Source organism: Lutra lutra, chromosome 11 (genome assembly GCF_902655055.1).
Source record: "Lutra lutra chromosome 11, mLutLut1.2, whole genome shotgun sequence".
NCBI classification, from domain to species: Eukaryota; Metazoa; Chordata; class Mammalia; order Carnivora; family Mustelidae; genus Lutra; species Lutra lutra.
Window position 1 is genome coordinate 57,337,361 of NC_062288.1, and position 17,447 is coordinate 57,354,807.

Genomic DNA, 17,447 nt, shown 5'->3' on the forward strand with positions numbered 1-17,447 from the left:
TGGGAGTCCTACCCAGCTTACATTCAGTACACGAGACTCGCTGTAGAGAGGTACCAGAAGGCAAAGCAGGCCCCGAGCTCTGAAAGCCGACGTGTAGCGCCCGCACACAATGCATTGCTGGGAGCCGCGTGCTGTCTCCCTCAAGGCAGAACATCTCCCGGGCCAGGAGCAGGAAGAGCCACGCTGGCAGGTACCAACATGCAACCCACCAAGCAGCCCAGCGTGCTCTGTCAGTGTGTCTAAGAAATTAGACATAGACGGTCTTTGTGCTCAGTGAGTCAGCGGGTCGGCATAAACGAGGCTGGGAGAGGGAGCGCAGGAGGCTGAGCTGATGTGTCTCCCGGGGGCCCTGCCCTAAACCCCTACCACTCCTGGGGCCGCGGGCAGCTGAGCACCTTGAATTCAACAGCCTCCTCTCCTTCTCATTCTACGCTCACCCGGTGATGAAATTCTGGTTCCCAAGTCATCTGTGTATGGGGAGAGGGATGCCTGGTCTTGTGACCAAAACCTGTGGGTCCCCAGGTCAGGCCTACTCTTTACAGCAAATGCACAGAATAGCGTTCTAGTTTATAGATTGGTTTCTTAAAGGCTTAGCTAAGGCGACTCTGTCCTTGAGAGACTCTTCCGTTCCTGGGTATCCTCAAAGAACCAGCTCTCTGAGGCCCTGAGGCTTAAATTCCAGGCAGATGATGGGGCCCCAGCATGATGGGGACTGGTGAACCCACATGGCTGACTGTCTGTTAGAGACTCGCCAGGGACAGTCTGCCTGCTTCAAACCCCTTGAATTATACACCTTATTTACTATTTTTAACATGGCGCAGTAAAAAGCATTTTCAAAAATTTGCCCTCAAGATGAGAGCAACAGCCAAGTGCAGAACGTTCACTGTCTTCAGTGGGAGTATTTTATACCTCAGTGTAGCCCTTCGCCCGAGCCATACGGCAGCCTAGGGGTTCAGCATTATAATTCCTGTTTTAGAGAGAAAGACGCTGTTGAGGCTCAGAAAGTTTAAGTAGCTTATCCAAGGCCACACACAGAAGAAGTGCTGGGGTTAGGGTATGAAAGCAGGTCTCCATTACACCTGCACACCCTATACTGCTAACAATGACCAGATCTCTCTCTCTCAGTTCCATTTCATGGAACCACAGACTGAGTTATGTAATGCTCTTTCTGTTTTTGTACACACACGTCCAGCAGCTCTGTTTTCTCGCTCCGTGCCACCATTGGAGGTGCGCAAGCAGGTCCCCCCGCCGGGGGCTCATGGGATGGAAGCTCAGCTTCACGTGAAGCCCACGTTACTACTCTTTCCTTACACCATTCATCCTGTCCTGACTGTCTGCTGTAGTCTGGGCTATTTCGGGCCGTTATTTCCTCACATGAGTGCCTATAATGCCATGGTAACCAAATCACATTTTCATTTATTCCCATTCCATTTTAGCTTTGGTATTTAAATAACCCAGTTGAATTTGAATAGAATTATCTTTTCCTTTTAACTACTGATTTAACTCTCACTTCCTCGATATCCATATTTAATTTGTTTTAGCTTCTAACTGGAAACCTACTAAAAATGTACTTTGGGATTGTGGTATATCCCTTTGCCTTTGAATCTTGGAGAACACTGCTTGTCCTTGACAATGAAGACCAGCACCAGCCTTCTAAGTCCCTCAGCTACAGGCCTTTCCACTTCTACCTGCAGGATGAAAATCCATTGACAAAGGAGGCAGAGCAAGATAACAGGAAGGAAAATAACATGCTAGTGTCCCACCCATTTTCCCTCAGTTTTCCAAGAACTGGGAGGAGAGAAATGTACAGAAGCAAATGTGTTTAATGCTCCCAGGCTAACATTTAGGGATATGCGGAGGGTGGACATGTTGGGTTGTTGTCTTAACTAGAGGTGAGAGGAGTCTCTTTTATTTTCAGTATTAAGACATCCTATTTCAGCTAAACAATTCCTTACCAACAGATACTCAGGATGTTCCAGTATCCCACTATTCCAAACCATGGTGTCACGTATCAATCACGACCACAAACACTCCTATCACACTTCATCCTCCATGTACGACACCATGCCGAGCCCGTGGTCGAGAGTATCTCAATTAATCATTACAAAGCCATCTGAGGTCTGTAACCACTGTCATTATTTCCGCTTTAAAGAGGAAACTGAGGCATAGAGAGGTTAAGCGATTTACCCAGGGTTACAAACCTGGTGAGAGTCAGAGTTGAGATTTGAACCCAGGCTGACCCCAGAGACCCTGCTCTTTCTTCTCGAATACTGTTATCTTCTAATGCTTATGTGGGAAAGTCTCAACGAACTTCAAGGAATGCAGGCTACAAGTATGTCCACCCATCAGATGAAAACAGGCATTGCCGGCCCCCAGCCCCCATCCCACTGCCGTCTCCCCGCACCTGGAACAATGCTGGGTAGGTTTTACACACTCAAGAAATAGTTATTGATTGATTGAATGAATAAATACATGAATGAATGATTCCTCTTAAATAAAATCAAGAACGATGTCTTTCTTTGGTGCTACCCATTTCCATAATGACGTTCATACCCCAGAAGGACAAGGTCAATGAGTAAGGGTGTACACTTTAAATCTTTAGATCAGTTTGGGCAAATGATTCACCCTTTGAAAATCTGTCTCCCTATGGCTTTACACAGAGGGCACTGTGGATGCCTGCTGTCAAAGGCGGGCGCTGCCTTCCTGCTCACGGGGGTGGTCAGGTTTCAGTGGAAGGGAAATGGTTCTTTCCCTTTATGTGTAAATGCACTGTAATTATCTCGGTTGCTTTAAAGCCCGAGAAAGGCAGACAATAAATATTTCAAAAGCACATGTAATGGAAGGCGTGAGTGACTCCTTCAGTGCAAGCCGATATAAAGGGGTACACAACAAACAAAAAGGGTAGATAGCCACCTGCTCTGAAAAAAACTGGAAGCCTTTGTCCTCACGGATACACTCATACGTTTCTCCGAGAACAGGATTAAAGGGCTTGCTCCCAGCTCGGAAGTAGCTAGACGCATATGCCGAGACAGCAAAGGCGGCCACGTACACCTGAGGAGAGGGAGAAAAGAACTTTATTATTTCTTTAACAAACAAACATTTTTTTAAACAAACAAAGACATAAACACAACAAATTTCTCCCTTGATGGTTTATTTTGGAAAGCCAACAATTTATCTCTGGTTTAGAGACAACCAAACCAACTTTGGTTTAAAGTGGCAGGTTTAAATAAAGTTCATTTTGGCCCAGAGACAAAGCAAACATTTGCAAATGGCCCATCTGTCCTAATGTCAGTTGGTAGAGGCTTTCAAGAGGATGATATTTATCAAGTGAGCTCCTCTGTTCTTGAGCTGTTCAGCCAAGTCCAGTAGCTCTAACCTGATAATAATCCTAATTCTCAGGAAGGAGAGAGAAAAAAACATTAAAGGAGCCAAACTCCCTTCAGAATTCAGGAAAAGCAACCATTCCTAACTAGATACCGTGGAAACCTACAAACTCATTCCGACAAAAGAAAATCTGTGGGGCGCCTGGGTGGCTCACTGGGTTAAAGCCTCTGCCTTTGGCTCAGGTCATGATCCCAGGGTCCTGGGGTCAAGCCCCACATCGGGCTCTCAGCTCAGCGGGGAGCCTGCTTTCTCCTCTCTCTCTGCCTCTCTGTGATCTCCGTCTGTCAAATAAATAAATAAAATCTTTAAAAAAAAAAAAAGAAAATCTGTGATAGCAATTTCCTGAGTTTTCTGTAACAAACCACAGGACAGGACACAGTGCCTTTGAAAGAATCTGGCTTTTCTGGGAGGAAAAATGAAAAATCAAAAGGCAAAGGCAGGACAGGCTATAGATAAACATGAAATAAGCACTCTCTGTGACGCTCTCAGCATTTTTATTAGTTCTCCTTTCAGGCCACCAAAAAGACACATTATTTTTCTAGTCTTTTTTGGGGAGGGGCGAGTACAGAACATTGAACCTAGGTAGTGATAGCAACTTCCCCTTTCTACCAGTGAGTAACAATCTCAAGGCCTCCCCTTCCCAGCACATTCCAGGAGGTTTCTTATACTGGGGGAGAAAGCTGAGCCCTTTCATAAACGTTCACTAGTCACATTACTTTTCTTAAGCCTTTTGCATATAGGACCCACTTTTCCACTCACACTACAGAATACTGTAGAGCATCTGGTGGCTTATAAAAATCAATTCAGTTTGCTCAATTCTGTCTTTGTTCTGGAAATCTGGGGATCTGTGCCTCTCTTTGCATCCCCACATATTGGTTACCTGTTAAACAGGAAGCTCACGCTGTCTATATGGAATGTTGAATAAAGCCTGAATCACCGGCACAATTTATTTTTATTTATTTTTAAAGATTTTATTTATTTATTTGACAGAGAGAGATCACAAGCAGGCAGAAAGGCAGGCAGAGAGAGAGGAGGAAGCAGGCTCCCCGCCGAGCAGAGAGCCCGATGCGGGGCTCGATCCCAGGACCCTGAGATCATGACCTGAGCCGAAGGCAGCGGCCCAACCCACTGAGCCACCCAGGCGCCTCTCACCGGCACAATTTAAAATGTAACAGAATCTGGTGTCATTCCTAATGCTGGGGGGAGAAGGGAGTGAGGGAGCAGGCACACGGAAGCATCCCCCTCTTAGGCCAGTGACCTGAGAGGGATCCCATGCAGGGGCATGAGCAGACCTACAGAGCAGTGAACAACCCACAGCTATGGTTCTTGTGCAATGCCTTCCTGTCCTTTCCCTTCCAGGTGCATTGTAGTGGAACGCAAAGCCTTCCCTCAAAGTCCTTCTCAAGGTCAAGTCCACCAATCAATCAGCTGACACTCTAAGAGTCTCTAAATTTCTATAAGAATGAAACACCATGAAGAATATTTTCATCTTTAAAGTCAGTCTTTTAAGAAAAGAGCTGTCTACAAATGTTGACTTCCCACACTTGCTTTAGAAGCCATCTGCCTCCCTTTGTTCAGCAGAAATTCTCTAGGAAAGAATAACAAAGAAGATAAAAAACACAGAGCAGCTTTTTTCTTAGTCTTATTATCATTAGTTATCAAGAAAGTCTCTTTGACAGAGAAGTCCCTGGAGACCGTGGAACAGTGGGATGCATCTCTTGTCCATAGCTCTCTTCATCCACAGAAGATGAAGGGGCATCCATGCCCCTTCATCTTCAAATCACTAATGTAAAGAAGTTTCAGTAAGGGTCAAAACTAGGAAACACTCAGAATTTAGAAAAGAATGATGTCCTCCATCAGCGAGAGAATGACTTAGGGTCAGGTCCACAAAGCCCAGGGAGGTGTGCCAACTCCAATTTAGCCCATGAGCAAATGCCCAGCACAGAGATTGCATTCGGGGGAAGACACTGAGGTCCAGCCACCCATACCAACAATGACCTTACCATGAAAGCAGGTAACATATGAGGGAGCCGAGAGAGGAAGGGACACTCAATGTCAAAGAACAATGTCAATGTCAGCTAGTCACAGAGAGGGCTGATTTGGCCGTCACCAGACCACCAGGGTCCATTCTCTCCACCCCACAAGACAGGGGAAAGATGAGAAACACCTGGGGAACCGTTCACTGACCAGCCCATCACTTGATCAGAAGTAATACTGAGTAAAGAACAGAAGGCGAATTGTTCTAAGATAAGCCTTTTTTTTCTTTCCTTTTCTTTTTTTAACTTACTCTATAGCATCAGAGTAGGGTTGGAACAATCATCTTTCTTATGTAAAAGACTCCACTATGAATGTTATTTTCAAAAATCTAGTTGATTGTGGGACCATTCCAAGAATAAACAAAGCATTCTCAAGGGAAATATACCCTGGACAGGAAAAACAGCTTGAGAAATTAAATTCTGTCCACCCAGGATAGTAAAAAATAAACATGTAGACAGCCTTCAAAATATGGTTTCCAGTCAGGCATATTGGGACAATCCCTTGGAAGGTTCTGGAGAAAAAGGAAGCGTGACACCTCAGAGCTGAACTACCCAGAGGCACCGTCACAGAGAAGTTCCCCACCAAATGCCAACTCCTGACACATGACTGCAAACCGCTAGGCACAGGGGAACTAGAGGCTGGCGAGACAGGGACCCATCCGCAGAAGAATCCAGACGATGCGCAGAGGCGCGTCCAGAGCTCTGGCTCAGCCCGGCTTAGCTCTGCTTGGCCGTGGGAAGGGCCTGGGGGCGGCCAGGTTGGGGGGCTGCAGGGGACGACAGGACCACCCAGCGGGAAGGTTAACTCCTCACCATCCTTTCCAAGGCGTTGGGGATCTGGGCGGCCTTGTCCAGGAGCTCGCTGTACTCGAGCTCCTCGCACAGCCGCTGCAGCGTGTTCAAGGGCTCGTTCAGCTCCACGGGCATGGCCACTTTGGACAGGTCCTTCCCGATGTTATTCCGCAGGATGTTCCACAGGCTGACAGCACTGGCGCTGGGGCACGGTGCCGGCAAGCAAGTTCTTCGCTTGGACTTGGCTTCTCCGCCGCTTTCGAGCACAGGCCCTGAAAAGGAATTCAGCCCCGTGGTTTCTAGAGGACTTTTTATTCTATTACTTAAAAAAACCACAGAAATAAAAACCTGACCCAGCAAGTACTCGATTCTACTGTTAATCTCAGTTATCTACGACTGAAAGCCAGAAAATGAAAAGAATGCCGCAGAGCTCGATTAAGCACCGAAAATGACGTGCGCTAAAACCTACAGACTTTATTCACAGGGAGGTCTTCAAGTCCCTTACTCAGAAGCCAGTGCCACAAAGCTTAAATATATTTAGGGTAAAACTGGAAACTGGATTTCTATGCTCGTAGCAGTTACTATCTATACTTTTAAACTCTTCAGGTTTTTTATTTTTATTTTTTAATTTTTTTAAGAAGTCTCCATGCCCAGAGTGGAGCCTGACAGGGGGCTTGAATTCCTGACCCAAAGATCAACACCTGAGCAGAAATCGAGTCAGATGCCTAACCAATTGAACGACCCAGATGTTCCTAAACTCTTCCAATTTTTTTAATTTTTATTTTTCAAAGATTTTATTTATTTATTTGACAAACAGATATCACAAGTAGGCAGAGAAGCAAGCAGATAGAGAGGAAGGGAAGCAGGCTCCCTGATGAGCAGCAAGCGGGATGAGGGGCTCGATCCCATGATCCCTGGGATCATGACCTGAGCGGAAGGCAGAGGTTTTAACCCACTGAGCCACCCAGGCACACCGACTCTTCTAATTTTTAGAAAGCACTACAAACTCTGTTTTTTTAAAGACAATCTTTTTTTTTTTTTTAAGATTTTATTATTTTATTTATTTATTTGAAAAAAAGAGAGAGAGAGATAGACAGCACAAGCCAGGGGAGTGGAAGAAGGAGAAGCAGGGAGCCAATGCTGTCTCCATACCAGGACCCTGGGATCATGACCTGAGCCAAAGGCAGTTGCTTAACCAACGGAGCCACCCAGGCATACCTGATTAAAAACTCTAAAGCCTTTAAATACCTCTTCAAATTCTGATAACAATAATTGTTTATTACAGAAAAAAATGGTAATGAAAATAAAAGTCTTCCATTAATCTTACTACCTAAAAGTAGTAGCTGTTTATATTTTGGAATATTTTCACGTAGTATTTTCTCCAACCACAGAGCTCATATAGCACATCTAGTTTTATGTTCTGCTTATTCCCTTAATTATTTTTCCATGTTATTTAATATTTTTCTAAAATATTATTTATAATGACTGTAAAAGAAATTCCATGCTATGAATATGCCATAATCTACTAAATCATTCCTCTATTATTGGACTTATAGATTTGTTTCAATGTTTTGCTATGAGGCAAAAAAAAAATCCACTAGTGACTATTTATATTCTTAAGATTTGATTATATTTCTGAGTATTTGCTTCGGATATGTAGACATGCAATTACTATGTCCAAGACTATAAACATTTTTAGACATTTGATTTATAGGATCAGATGGCTCCTCAAAAACGCTGCCATCAATTTCCTATTTACCAGCAGCACATGGGTGTCCATCTCTTGAGACCTTTCCAGGATTATCATCATTTGTTTTCAATTTTTGGCAAATTTTTGAAATTTGGACAGTGTTATTTCCTTGTTTCAATCTTCATTAAAAAAATTCCTAGGGTGATTTGGAATGCTTTCATAAATACTTCTTTCCTGAATTGTCTGCTTTCCTATTTCTAACCAGGATATATTTCTTTCTTTTTATAGTTGTTTTACAATCAAATCGCTGTTTGGCATTTATCTTTAAATTTAGTCCATGTGGTTCATTGATGAAACAAACACCTGCATCTACCAGTCTTTTCCTTTGTGACACTTGCATTGGCTCAGGCTCTGACATTCTTTTCCCATCCCAACTGAGCCTATTTTCAAACAAAATCTCACCAACATATGAGAAAGGGGCATTTTATCTGCATATATTTATCTATTAAAAAGAAATATTTAACATTTACTCATTGTAAAGCCAATAGCTCTGAATAAAGAGGCTGCTTTGATAAACAGAAAAGTATGAAACTGGGATCATACTTTGCAGTCTCATAGTAACCTAAGAATCCAATTAATTGTTGAATTTAATTGCTTGACATAAGCAAAAATCTGATTTACCCAAGTAAATAGCTGCAAATAAAAGTAATTTTTAAGAAAAGTTTTCCACATCATCTCAAAATATTTTCTCTGATTACACTAACCTAGATTTTGAAACAACACTACATGACGACTATTATCAACAAATAACTAGTATCTAGTTTTTACTCTGGAGCAGCAGGTCTTCAAGCATTTTACATATATTACCTTACATATTTTTATGTATACTTTACATATATCATCTCTTAAGTAATTTGCCCTAGAACACAGTACCAGTGAATGGGAGAGCTGAGGTTAACCAAGAGAATTTGGTCATGAATCCATATTCCTAAGCCCGGAACCTCCCACAACACCCATCATAGTGACAGGGGATCCTAATATTTACCTCCTGATTTGGGGAGGAAAAAAATCAACAGGAAGCACTCTAAATATCTAGCCTTTCCTATGGGCTCAGAAAAATTCTCCTGTCTTAAATTATCAAGAACTGGATTCAATCCCTATTTCATTTTGTAGGCAAAAGTGTGTCATACGATGCACATGTTATTTCTACATCCAGTCTTTTCAGTAGAGTACTGAGGTTTAGAAGTTTAATCTTCAGTGGAGACAGTTAAACTGGAAGACACCTATTTTTACTTCTAAATACTGCTGAAGAAGAAAGCTGGTTTTGGCCCAGTGTTTGTTCAAGCCAAGGCAATGTGTTGGTCAGCATTCCAGCAAAATGGCTGTGGAACAGGATGGAGTGAACCAGCCCTAGCTTCAATGCTTTTCCTGGCTGATGTCAGCTCAGCACAGCTGTGGTCCTACATTCTGGGACAATTCTTCCATTTCCAACTATAACCCCTGAACCTTATAGCCTTGCACTCCCCTTGGCCCCTCCCCAAGGCCTCAAAGAGAATGAGGGCTTCAGCGTTTGTCTGTTGTCCTCATGCATGGCGAAAGTGCCATTTTAGTGTGTGAGCTGTGTGTCAAGGGAATGTGATGTTTCTTCATCTCTTTTTCAATTCACCTCCTTGTTTTTCTAGAAAAACAAATAGCTCCCATATTATTGGCTTTCTCCTTTGAACAACTGGTTCTCAGACTTGTCCACCAAAGGGTTCATCTCTCCAGGAACATTTCAAGCAAGATAGAGTGTAATGAGCATCAAACTTCTAGCAGGTCTGATGCTAAAAGGATGTTCTGCTAGAAAATGGTAAAATTACCTGCCTTTTTCATGGTCCCCAGAGATTAGGCTCTTTGGCCTTCAGAGGGCAACTCGTCATCATTGTAATTCACACATACTTACTAACCTGGGAAGCACCAACACAGAAAAAGCACTGACATGGTCCCTCTCCTCTGGATAGATATGAAAAGAGGTGGTGCCCCATGTGTGATACAGACAAACCTCAAGACCCCAACACGTACTGAGTACCAGGACTGCAAACATCTGATGGTACAGGATCCATGCAGAGAACTGTCCAGAGGGCTGACACCTTCCTAAACAGATGTCAGTCTGCTTCTTCAGCTCCTACATTGGGACTGTTTGGGGAGACACTCCGGGTATCCCATGGTACAAAGGAACATTACTTGGGCATCACTTTGCTCTTGGGACCAAGCAGGAATAAAGGAATATCTCAGGACACCTTGACAGCCCCATCCTCCCCTCTAGGAGGTAGCAGTTACTTTTACTTTTTTTTGTTGTTATTACTTTTAAATGTGTTACCTTGAAGAATCTGAGGCTAAATTACCACTTAGAGGGAAGCCTGGGTGGCTCGGCCAGTTAAGCGCCTACCTTCAGCTTAGGTCATGATCCTGGAGTCCCAGGATCAAGCCCCATGGGCTTCCTGCTCAGTGGGTAGTCTGCTTTTCCTTCTGCCCTTCACCCTGCTCATGCTTGCTCTCTCTCTCAAATAAATAAATAAAATCTTAAAAATAAATAATAGAATAAATAATAAAATAATAGAATTCCTAAATCATGAAATCATGAAAACCACTAGGTACCTAAAGGAAAAAAGCTATATATTAATATGTTTGCTGAGAGAACATGTAACCATATCAGGGGTATCTGTTGGACTAATTTTTGATATTTATATGATCATTGGTATACATTCACTTTATAAAATAGACATTTTTATGAGCAGACAAATTAACCTGAATGAATACAGTTTTCACACATGAGTGCTGTCTCCCACCTAGATTACATAAACCTCAAGGGAAGGGAGCATATCTTTTCTTATACAGTATGTGTTACAGTTCAGTGCCTGCAGTAGATACTCTGTATATGCTTGTTAGTATTCTGTGAAGACCCAAGCTTTCAGATATCAAATAATTTACATCTTACCCAAGGTCTGTCTCTCATTTTCTAGGTCATTACTGAGATTGTCTAAGGAAAGGTTATCACTTATGTCACTGACATAGGAGTCATCTTCAGAAATCTATGGGAAAAGAAACATACATTAGAGTAAGAAACAAACCAGATTATCATCACACCTTTACTCCAAATCATCAAACATCTTGAAGCCCACATTATAAACCTCCAGAAATAATTTTGGTTTGTTTTCATAGAGACCCATACACCAGTCTGCCTAGAAGGTGTTCATGATAAACACCTGTTATTAAAATGTTTATACTTTCTTGACCAGTTATCCCAAAGAAAGCATAAGTTAACTTGAAACTATAATATTACAGAAATTCTTATTAATTCACACTGCATTTACACATGTGTTTGCACGGAATGAGTTCTAAATTGTCTTTTATCCATTTGTGAAAGAAAAGAATCTTCTATGAAAATTAAATAAGATTAGTACTTCTATATTAAAGGGGTAAAATTATCAATTTGCATTTTCACAAAGTAATGCCAACTACGATACTTGCTTGTCCAGGAAAGTAAGATTTTTATGCATCAATTTAAGACAATATTATTATATGTTATAAATGAATTATTATAATAGCCATATTACAAGATTTATCATAATATAATAATGGCATGTTATAAATTAATATTGATAAAGTCACTGATTAAAAAAAAACCCAAGATGCTAATTTCAGGCCCTGCGGTAGAAATAAATTACATTATCAAATAGCTAATAGTTAAAATGATTAACAAGTAATTGAAAAGAGGTAGAACAAATCAAGTAACAGAAATGAGGTAATACCCAACACCTTCTACTTTTGCAACCTCTTCCCTCAGGTCTTGTATCTTTTTGTGTGTTTTAGGGTAGGAGTTAGAGGAAGATTCTCAGAATGTAATGGTAGAAAGAGGCCATTGAGTTAAATATTTCTAAAGATGGGTATTTACTGAACAAGTAAAGCAACAAAAGAGATTTTGAGGCACCTAACTAAAAACAGGGCTCAAACCTCATTTTCTGAAGAGCTGGGAGATAACAGAACTTCCTGTGCATCAAAAAACTCGGAAAGGGAGTCAGTGATGGAGAGTCTACTCTCGTTGGAAAGCTGATGGACCAGAGCTCGGCTGTCATCTCTGGAGTTTTCCTAATTGAAACACAAACGCAAAATTGCATGTAATTAGAAACAGTCTCAAGAGAAGCAAAATAAACAACTGATTTCATTGCACAAGACACAAGGTCACAGGTGCATGCAAACAAGCAGCTCAAAGCAGAGGTCAGCTCCCAGGTTGAGAAGAAGCAAGCCTCACACAAAACAAAATGAGAAACAAAGGTCTCCCCCATATGGGCCCCTCACTTCATAGGCACTATCATTGTTTAGGTACATGCAACAAATCTCAAAGCCAAAGCAGACTGTCCAGGTCAGTCTTCATTCAAGAGGGGGAAAATTCCAACACTCTCTGAATCATATCCTCTTATTCTCTACCACTGCAGGATGTTTCTTTTCATCCTAAAATTTCTTCAGAATTGTACTCAGTGTATGTCCTTGCATGGCTGATTCCGGGCAACGTGCTTTCTTCTGCCACCACGCTCTCCCAGAGGCCAACATGCTGCTTTTGCGGCATCCCTTGATAAATACAGTGTTTTGCCCCAGAAGTGCCCCTGGTGGCAGATCATTCATTATTCATGGATGAATGAGATAAATACTCTGTCAGTCTCTCTCTAACACAATGATTCTGAGAGGGAAGGAAACTCCCAATCCCCTTTGTAAGCCTCCCTACAAACAACACCTCGGCATATCATGATTTTCTCATCTTGCATGGCCCTCCCTTCCCGACTTTGCTGGGTCTAAACCTTCCCTCTGGGAAGGACCGAAATACTTTGTTTGGGAATGCGCTTTCTAGTCAGTTTGCAACTGCAAATTCAATACAACTCAACAAATTGAACAACTGCTCTATGCTGGCTTTGGGGAGATAGAAGGATGAATAAGACAAGGTTTCCGGCCTGAATGAGCGGCACAGAGAACGCCCCCAACACAGGAGACCAAGACTGTGGAACGGAAAGTACTACAGAAGAGAAGAGGAAGGTGAGATTGATAGATTCTGTTTCGGGCTTTGGCTTAGGGAGGGCTTCACAGAAGAAGTGACACCTGATTGGACCTTGAGGAATAAGAACAGACTAAGGACAAGATGAAGATTCTTTCAAATCCTAGGAGAAGACTTTTGCCCTGAACTTCCCTCCAGCTTACGTTTCTCACAGGGCAGATAAAGGAACTGCTTCTGCATCATTGTGCGTCTGATAAATGAGTCCCAGAATAATCTGGGTAACAAAAGTAAAAGTGGATTATGTCTTTTCCATAAGTTTTTTCATGAGTTCAGGCTATCCTCTTCAGTTTCAAAAACAAATTATATCCAAGATGGGGATGCGATAACAGGCGGCCATGGCAGATTTTCAAAGTGGTCCCTGTGTGGAATGTTTGCTTCAGGAACACATTTAAATGGCTATCTCCTCCTCATGGATTCTTTCTAAATAAGATACCTGGTCATTCAAAGGTCTTACCTATTTTACTATCTATACAGCCTGTGAAAAGCAAGCTTCTTCTCTGCCCTGAGAGAGATCACTTTAGAATCAACAAGTACCACAGCTATTACCTTCAAGGGAAAGTCACATCTCCTCAAAAGAGGAGACGTCATAGGGAATAACTGAGCTCCTTCAGTGCTCACCGAAACAACAGGATCTTCCTGTCTTGATGTGCCACTGCCATATAAGACTCTAATGATTTATTTACTTGTTCTATTCATTAATTCATTACTCTCTATCATCCTCCTTCTAGACTAGTGGATCAGGATGGGCTGATCAACAGGGAAAATAATACACCTTGCCCTAGCCCCTTCTGGCATTCCACCCCTCCAGACACTTCCTGTTAATACCCACTGAAAACTCAGTGGGACTACAGCAGCCCCATGCCCCAGCACACTACCCTACAGACACAGGACCATGCTTGTAAATATCAATTTGGACAGTTCAGTTCAACAATCTCCCCACAAGTTTAGAAGGCCTGAATGGTTGTTTATCTATTTTTTACATTGAAAAAAAGATAAACAGAGAAAAGGGAAGGAGAGGAACACTCATAATCCTATCACACTAAAACCACTATAAGCATTTTGATACATTTCTCTCCCAACCTTTTTATACATCTGGTCTTGCTTTGTTTTAAAATAATTGTGTATATGTATGCGTGTGTGCATATATATATATAATATATATATATTAAAAACTTTCTCCAAACACTGTACCACAATCATTTTTTAAAAAATAAACATTTATCCTGAGGATAAAAGTAGTTCGTCTTCAAAATAGAAAGTACAGAAAAATGTAAATAAAATATGTATTATTTAAAGCTTCATCAACCAGATGTGGCCCCTATTAGCCTGTTGGTATATTTTTTAATATTAAAATATTTGTGTGTGTGTGTGTGTATGCATATGTGTATATGTTATATATGGATATATAGATTTAAGTTTGAAATACTGGGATCACACTATAGTCTTTATATAATCTGCTATATTCATTTAACATTATAAACTTTTCCCCAGGTTGTTAGTTTTTTGAGACACTAACTTTAGTTGATAGATAATACTTTATTATAAATGGGTGTTACAGAGTGACCCTTTTATGTATTGGAAATTAAGAGTGTTTTCAAATTTGTAAAGATGGTGAACATGTTTGCAAATGTCTTTTGTAAATAATGAGACATTATCATTATTTTTTAGAAACAGTTCCCAGGGGGCACCGGGGTGGCTCAGTGGGTTAAAGCCTCTGCCCTCAGCTCAGGTCATGATCCCAGGGTCCTGGGATAAAGCCCACCCCCCAATTGGGCTCTCTGCTCAGCAGGGAGTCTGCTTCCTCCTCTCTCTGCCTGCCTCTCTGCCTACTTGTGATCTGTCTGTCAAATAAATAAAATCTTTAAAAAAAAAAAATCAGTTCCCAGAAGCAGAATTATTAAAAACGTTTATAATAATATATATATTACCTAATTACATTAACAAATAAGAGAACCTCTGTTTTCTCTAAAATCTCTAAGGGCATAAAGTAATAATATAATTTAGAAAAATTCTTGTTATCTAATTGTTCTAATTTGCATTTCTTTGTTAAGAATTAGGTCAACAGTTTTTTCTTTTAAAAAATCTTGTTGTAAAGATGTTAACATTGGGGGAGACTAGGTCAGGGTACTTGGGAACTCTGCATTTCTTTGCACTTTCTTGTGAAATTTTAAGTATTACAAAGTCCAAAGTTTAAAAAAAAAATCTGTGATTGGGTTTTCTGGTAAATTGTGTCCCTTTTTTCATTCATTTGTTGAGGTGTTCAATTGCTTGTGATTACCTATTACTTACATATTAAAGACATTATCACCTAATTCACATTATCTGAGTCTGTCATTTTCACTGAAAATATTTTTCCTTGTGTATTATTTGTCTCCTTATATTTTCACACACACCATTTTTTCCCTAAAAAGTCCCATCAGATCAAGTCAACATTTCTTTTGTAATTTTTCTATTGTTTCCGAGTTTAGGAAGTCCTCCTCGCTCTAGCCATTTGATAAATATTTAAATCAATCTTTCAATTTCAGTTTTTATATTTAACTCTAATTCACTAGCAATTCATTTTAGTGTGCAGCGGAAAGATTTAAACCGCTTTCCAAATTGCTTTTAAGCTGTGCTAACCAAGTTGATTGAATAATCCATCTCTTCCCCATTGAATTTCGAGCCTCTTCTATCATGTTTGTTTGTTTGTTTGTTTGACAGAGATCACAAGTAGGTAGAAAGGCAGGCAGAGAGAGAGGGGGAAGCAGGCTCCCTGCTGAGCAGAGAGCCCTATGCGGGGCTCGATCCCAGAACCCTGAGATCATGACCTGAGCTGAAGGCAGAGGCTTAACCCACTGAGCCACCCAGGTGCCCCCCATATATGTTTCTTTTATACGAAATGGTGTTTATGCCTGAGATAGTTATTCCATCCATTCTCACACCATCCCCAGCGTATCTTCACTCCTGGAGCCTCACTCGGTCATATTTTGTGGCCTGGCTCATTCCTCAATATATAGCAGTGGATCCTACTGAGAAAACAGTTCTGACTCACCAGCTGTGGACTGAAATCCCCACTAGTCTCTACCTAGCTGTGTTCCCTGGGAGAAGCTTACTTAACCTCTCTGGTTTCTTGTCTCTAAAATGAAACTACCATCACCTACCTCAAAGAACTGTGGTTAGGATTTTGTGAGTTAATGCATTCAACTGCATATGGCTCTAGCCATGAGGCTATTAGAAGAAGTTCCCTTCCTCTCTTTCAGACATTGTTTTAAAGTTCTTGCCTAATTAGTCTCTTAAATGGACTGTAGATTCAGTAGAATGTTATCACCCAAAGTCACTTAGCCTTTCATTTGGAATCTAAAATAATGTAAGAACTAATAAGCTGATAATATTAAATGTTCACATTCAGAAACACAAAACAGGAGAACTTAATAGAACGTGGGAGTAATTTCTGATAGAAGAGGGGGGATTTTAGAATCTAAAGGAGGAGGTTCAATGCCAAAGATTTTAGAATCTAAAGGAGCCAGGTTCAATGCCAAAGACAGGTAATCTACACAACTCAGAGGTAAGGGACAAAACAGAAACACAGAGAAGAGAGCACCCTGGGCTGACCCCACTGTGGGGACTGTCATTCCCTGACAGAATGCTTGGGAAGTCTGGGAGCCATCTAAGAAAAATAAGCAGAAGGGGCACCTGGGTGGCTCAGTGGGTTAAAGCCTCTGCCTTTGGCTCAGGTCATGATCTCAGGGTCCTGGGATCGAGCCCCGCATCGGGCTCTCTGCTCAGTGGGGAGTCTGCTTCCTCCTCTCTCCCTGCCTGCCTCTCCGACTACTTGTAATCTCTGTCTAACAAATAAATAAATAAAATCTAAAAAAAAAAAAAAAAAAAAAAAGCGGGAATGGAATTTTTAGGCTCTGGGGCGGCCACTTCCACTCACTCTCTGGTTTCCTGAAGACAAGAATGGCTCTTCCTTTCTGGAAAAGTGAGCCTGAGTCACTCAAGTGAAAAGCAGGATAAGAAATGGAGAAAAGGAAATCCCTATAAGAAGAAACAGCAAGGAGAACACTCCATCATCAAGACTCCAGAAGGTTGTTTTGGAAAGTGTGAATGTGGGGGATACCACTGTTTCCCCTCAAGGACATTTGAGCCTTCAGGTACATTCCTTGTGAGATCAGTTTAAGAACATGCATTGTAAAGACTTAGGATTCTATACTTTCCTTTCCAAAATGCAAACAGCCCCAAGTATGCACACTGAGCATAAATACATAGAGCCATAAATGAGGGGTCAGCTTGCTTAACCTGATATATACAATTAGGCAGTAGTACTATTTAACAGGTAAGTACTGCTTCGCAACAGATATGCAACCCCACGGAACACCACGGCTCCTGGCATCCACCAACTCTGAGCGATGGCCGGTCAGAGTGACTACGCCCTGCTTCAGCAACCACGCATGTTCCCTCGCCCAGGCCTAAAATGAAG

General features: G+C 41.5%; 1 protein-coding gene across 7 annotated transcripts in view; it reads right to left on the reverse strand.

Annotated features, from left to right (window-relative positions):
* Positions 1–17,447, reverse strand: part of OSBPL3 (oxysterol binding protein like 3) — a 178,345-nt gene that overhangs the window by 25,009 nt on the left and 135,889 nt on the right. For all 7 annotated transcript variants that reach the window (XM_047694797.1, XM_047694800.1, XM_047694796.1 and 4 more), the window contains 4 exons: positions 11,896–12,030; positions 10,880–10,973; positions 6,234–6,484; positions 2,914–3,051 (listed from right to left, as the gene is read on the reverse strand). In XM_047694797.1, the coding sequence (XP_047550753.1) occupies positions 2,914–3,051; positions 6,234–6,484; positions 10,880–10,973; positions 11,896–12,030 (618 nt within the window). The remainder of the gene's footprint in view (positions 1–2,913; positions 3,052–6,233; positions 6,485–10,879; positions 10,974–11,895; positions 12,031–17,447) is intronic.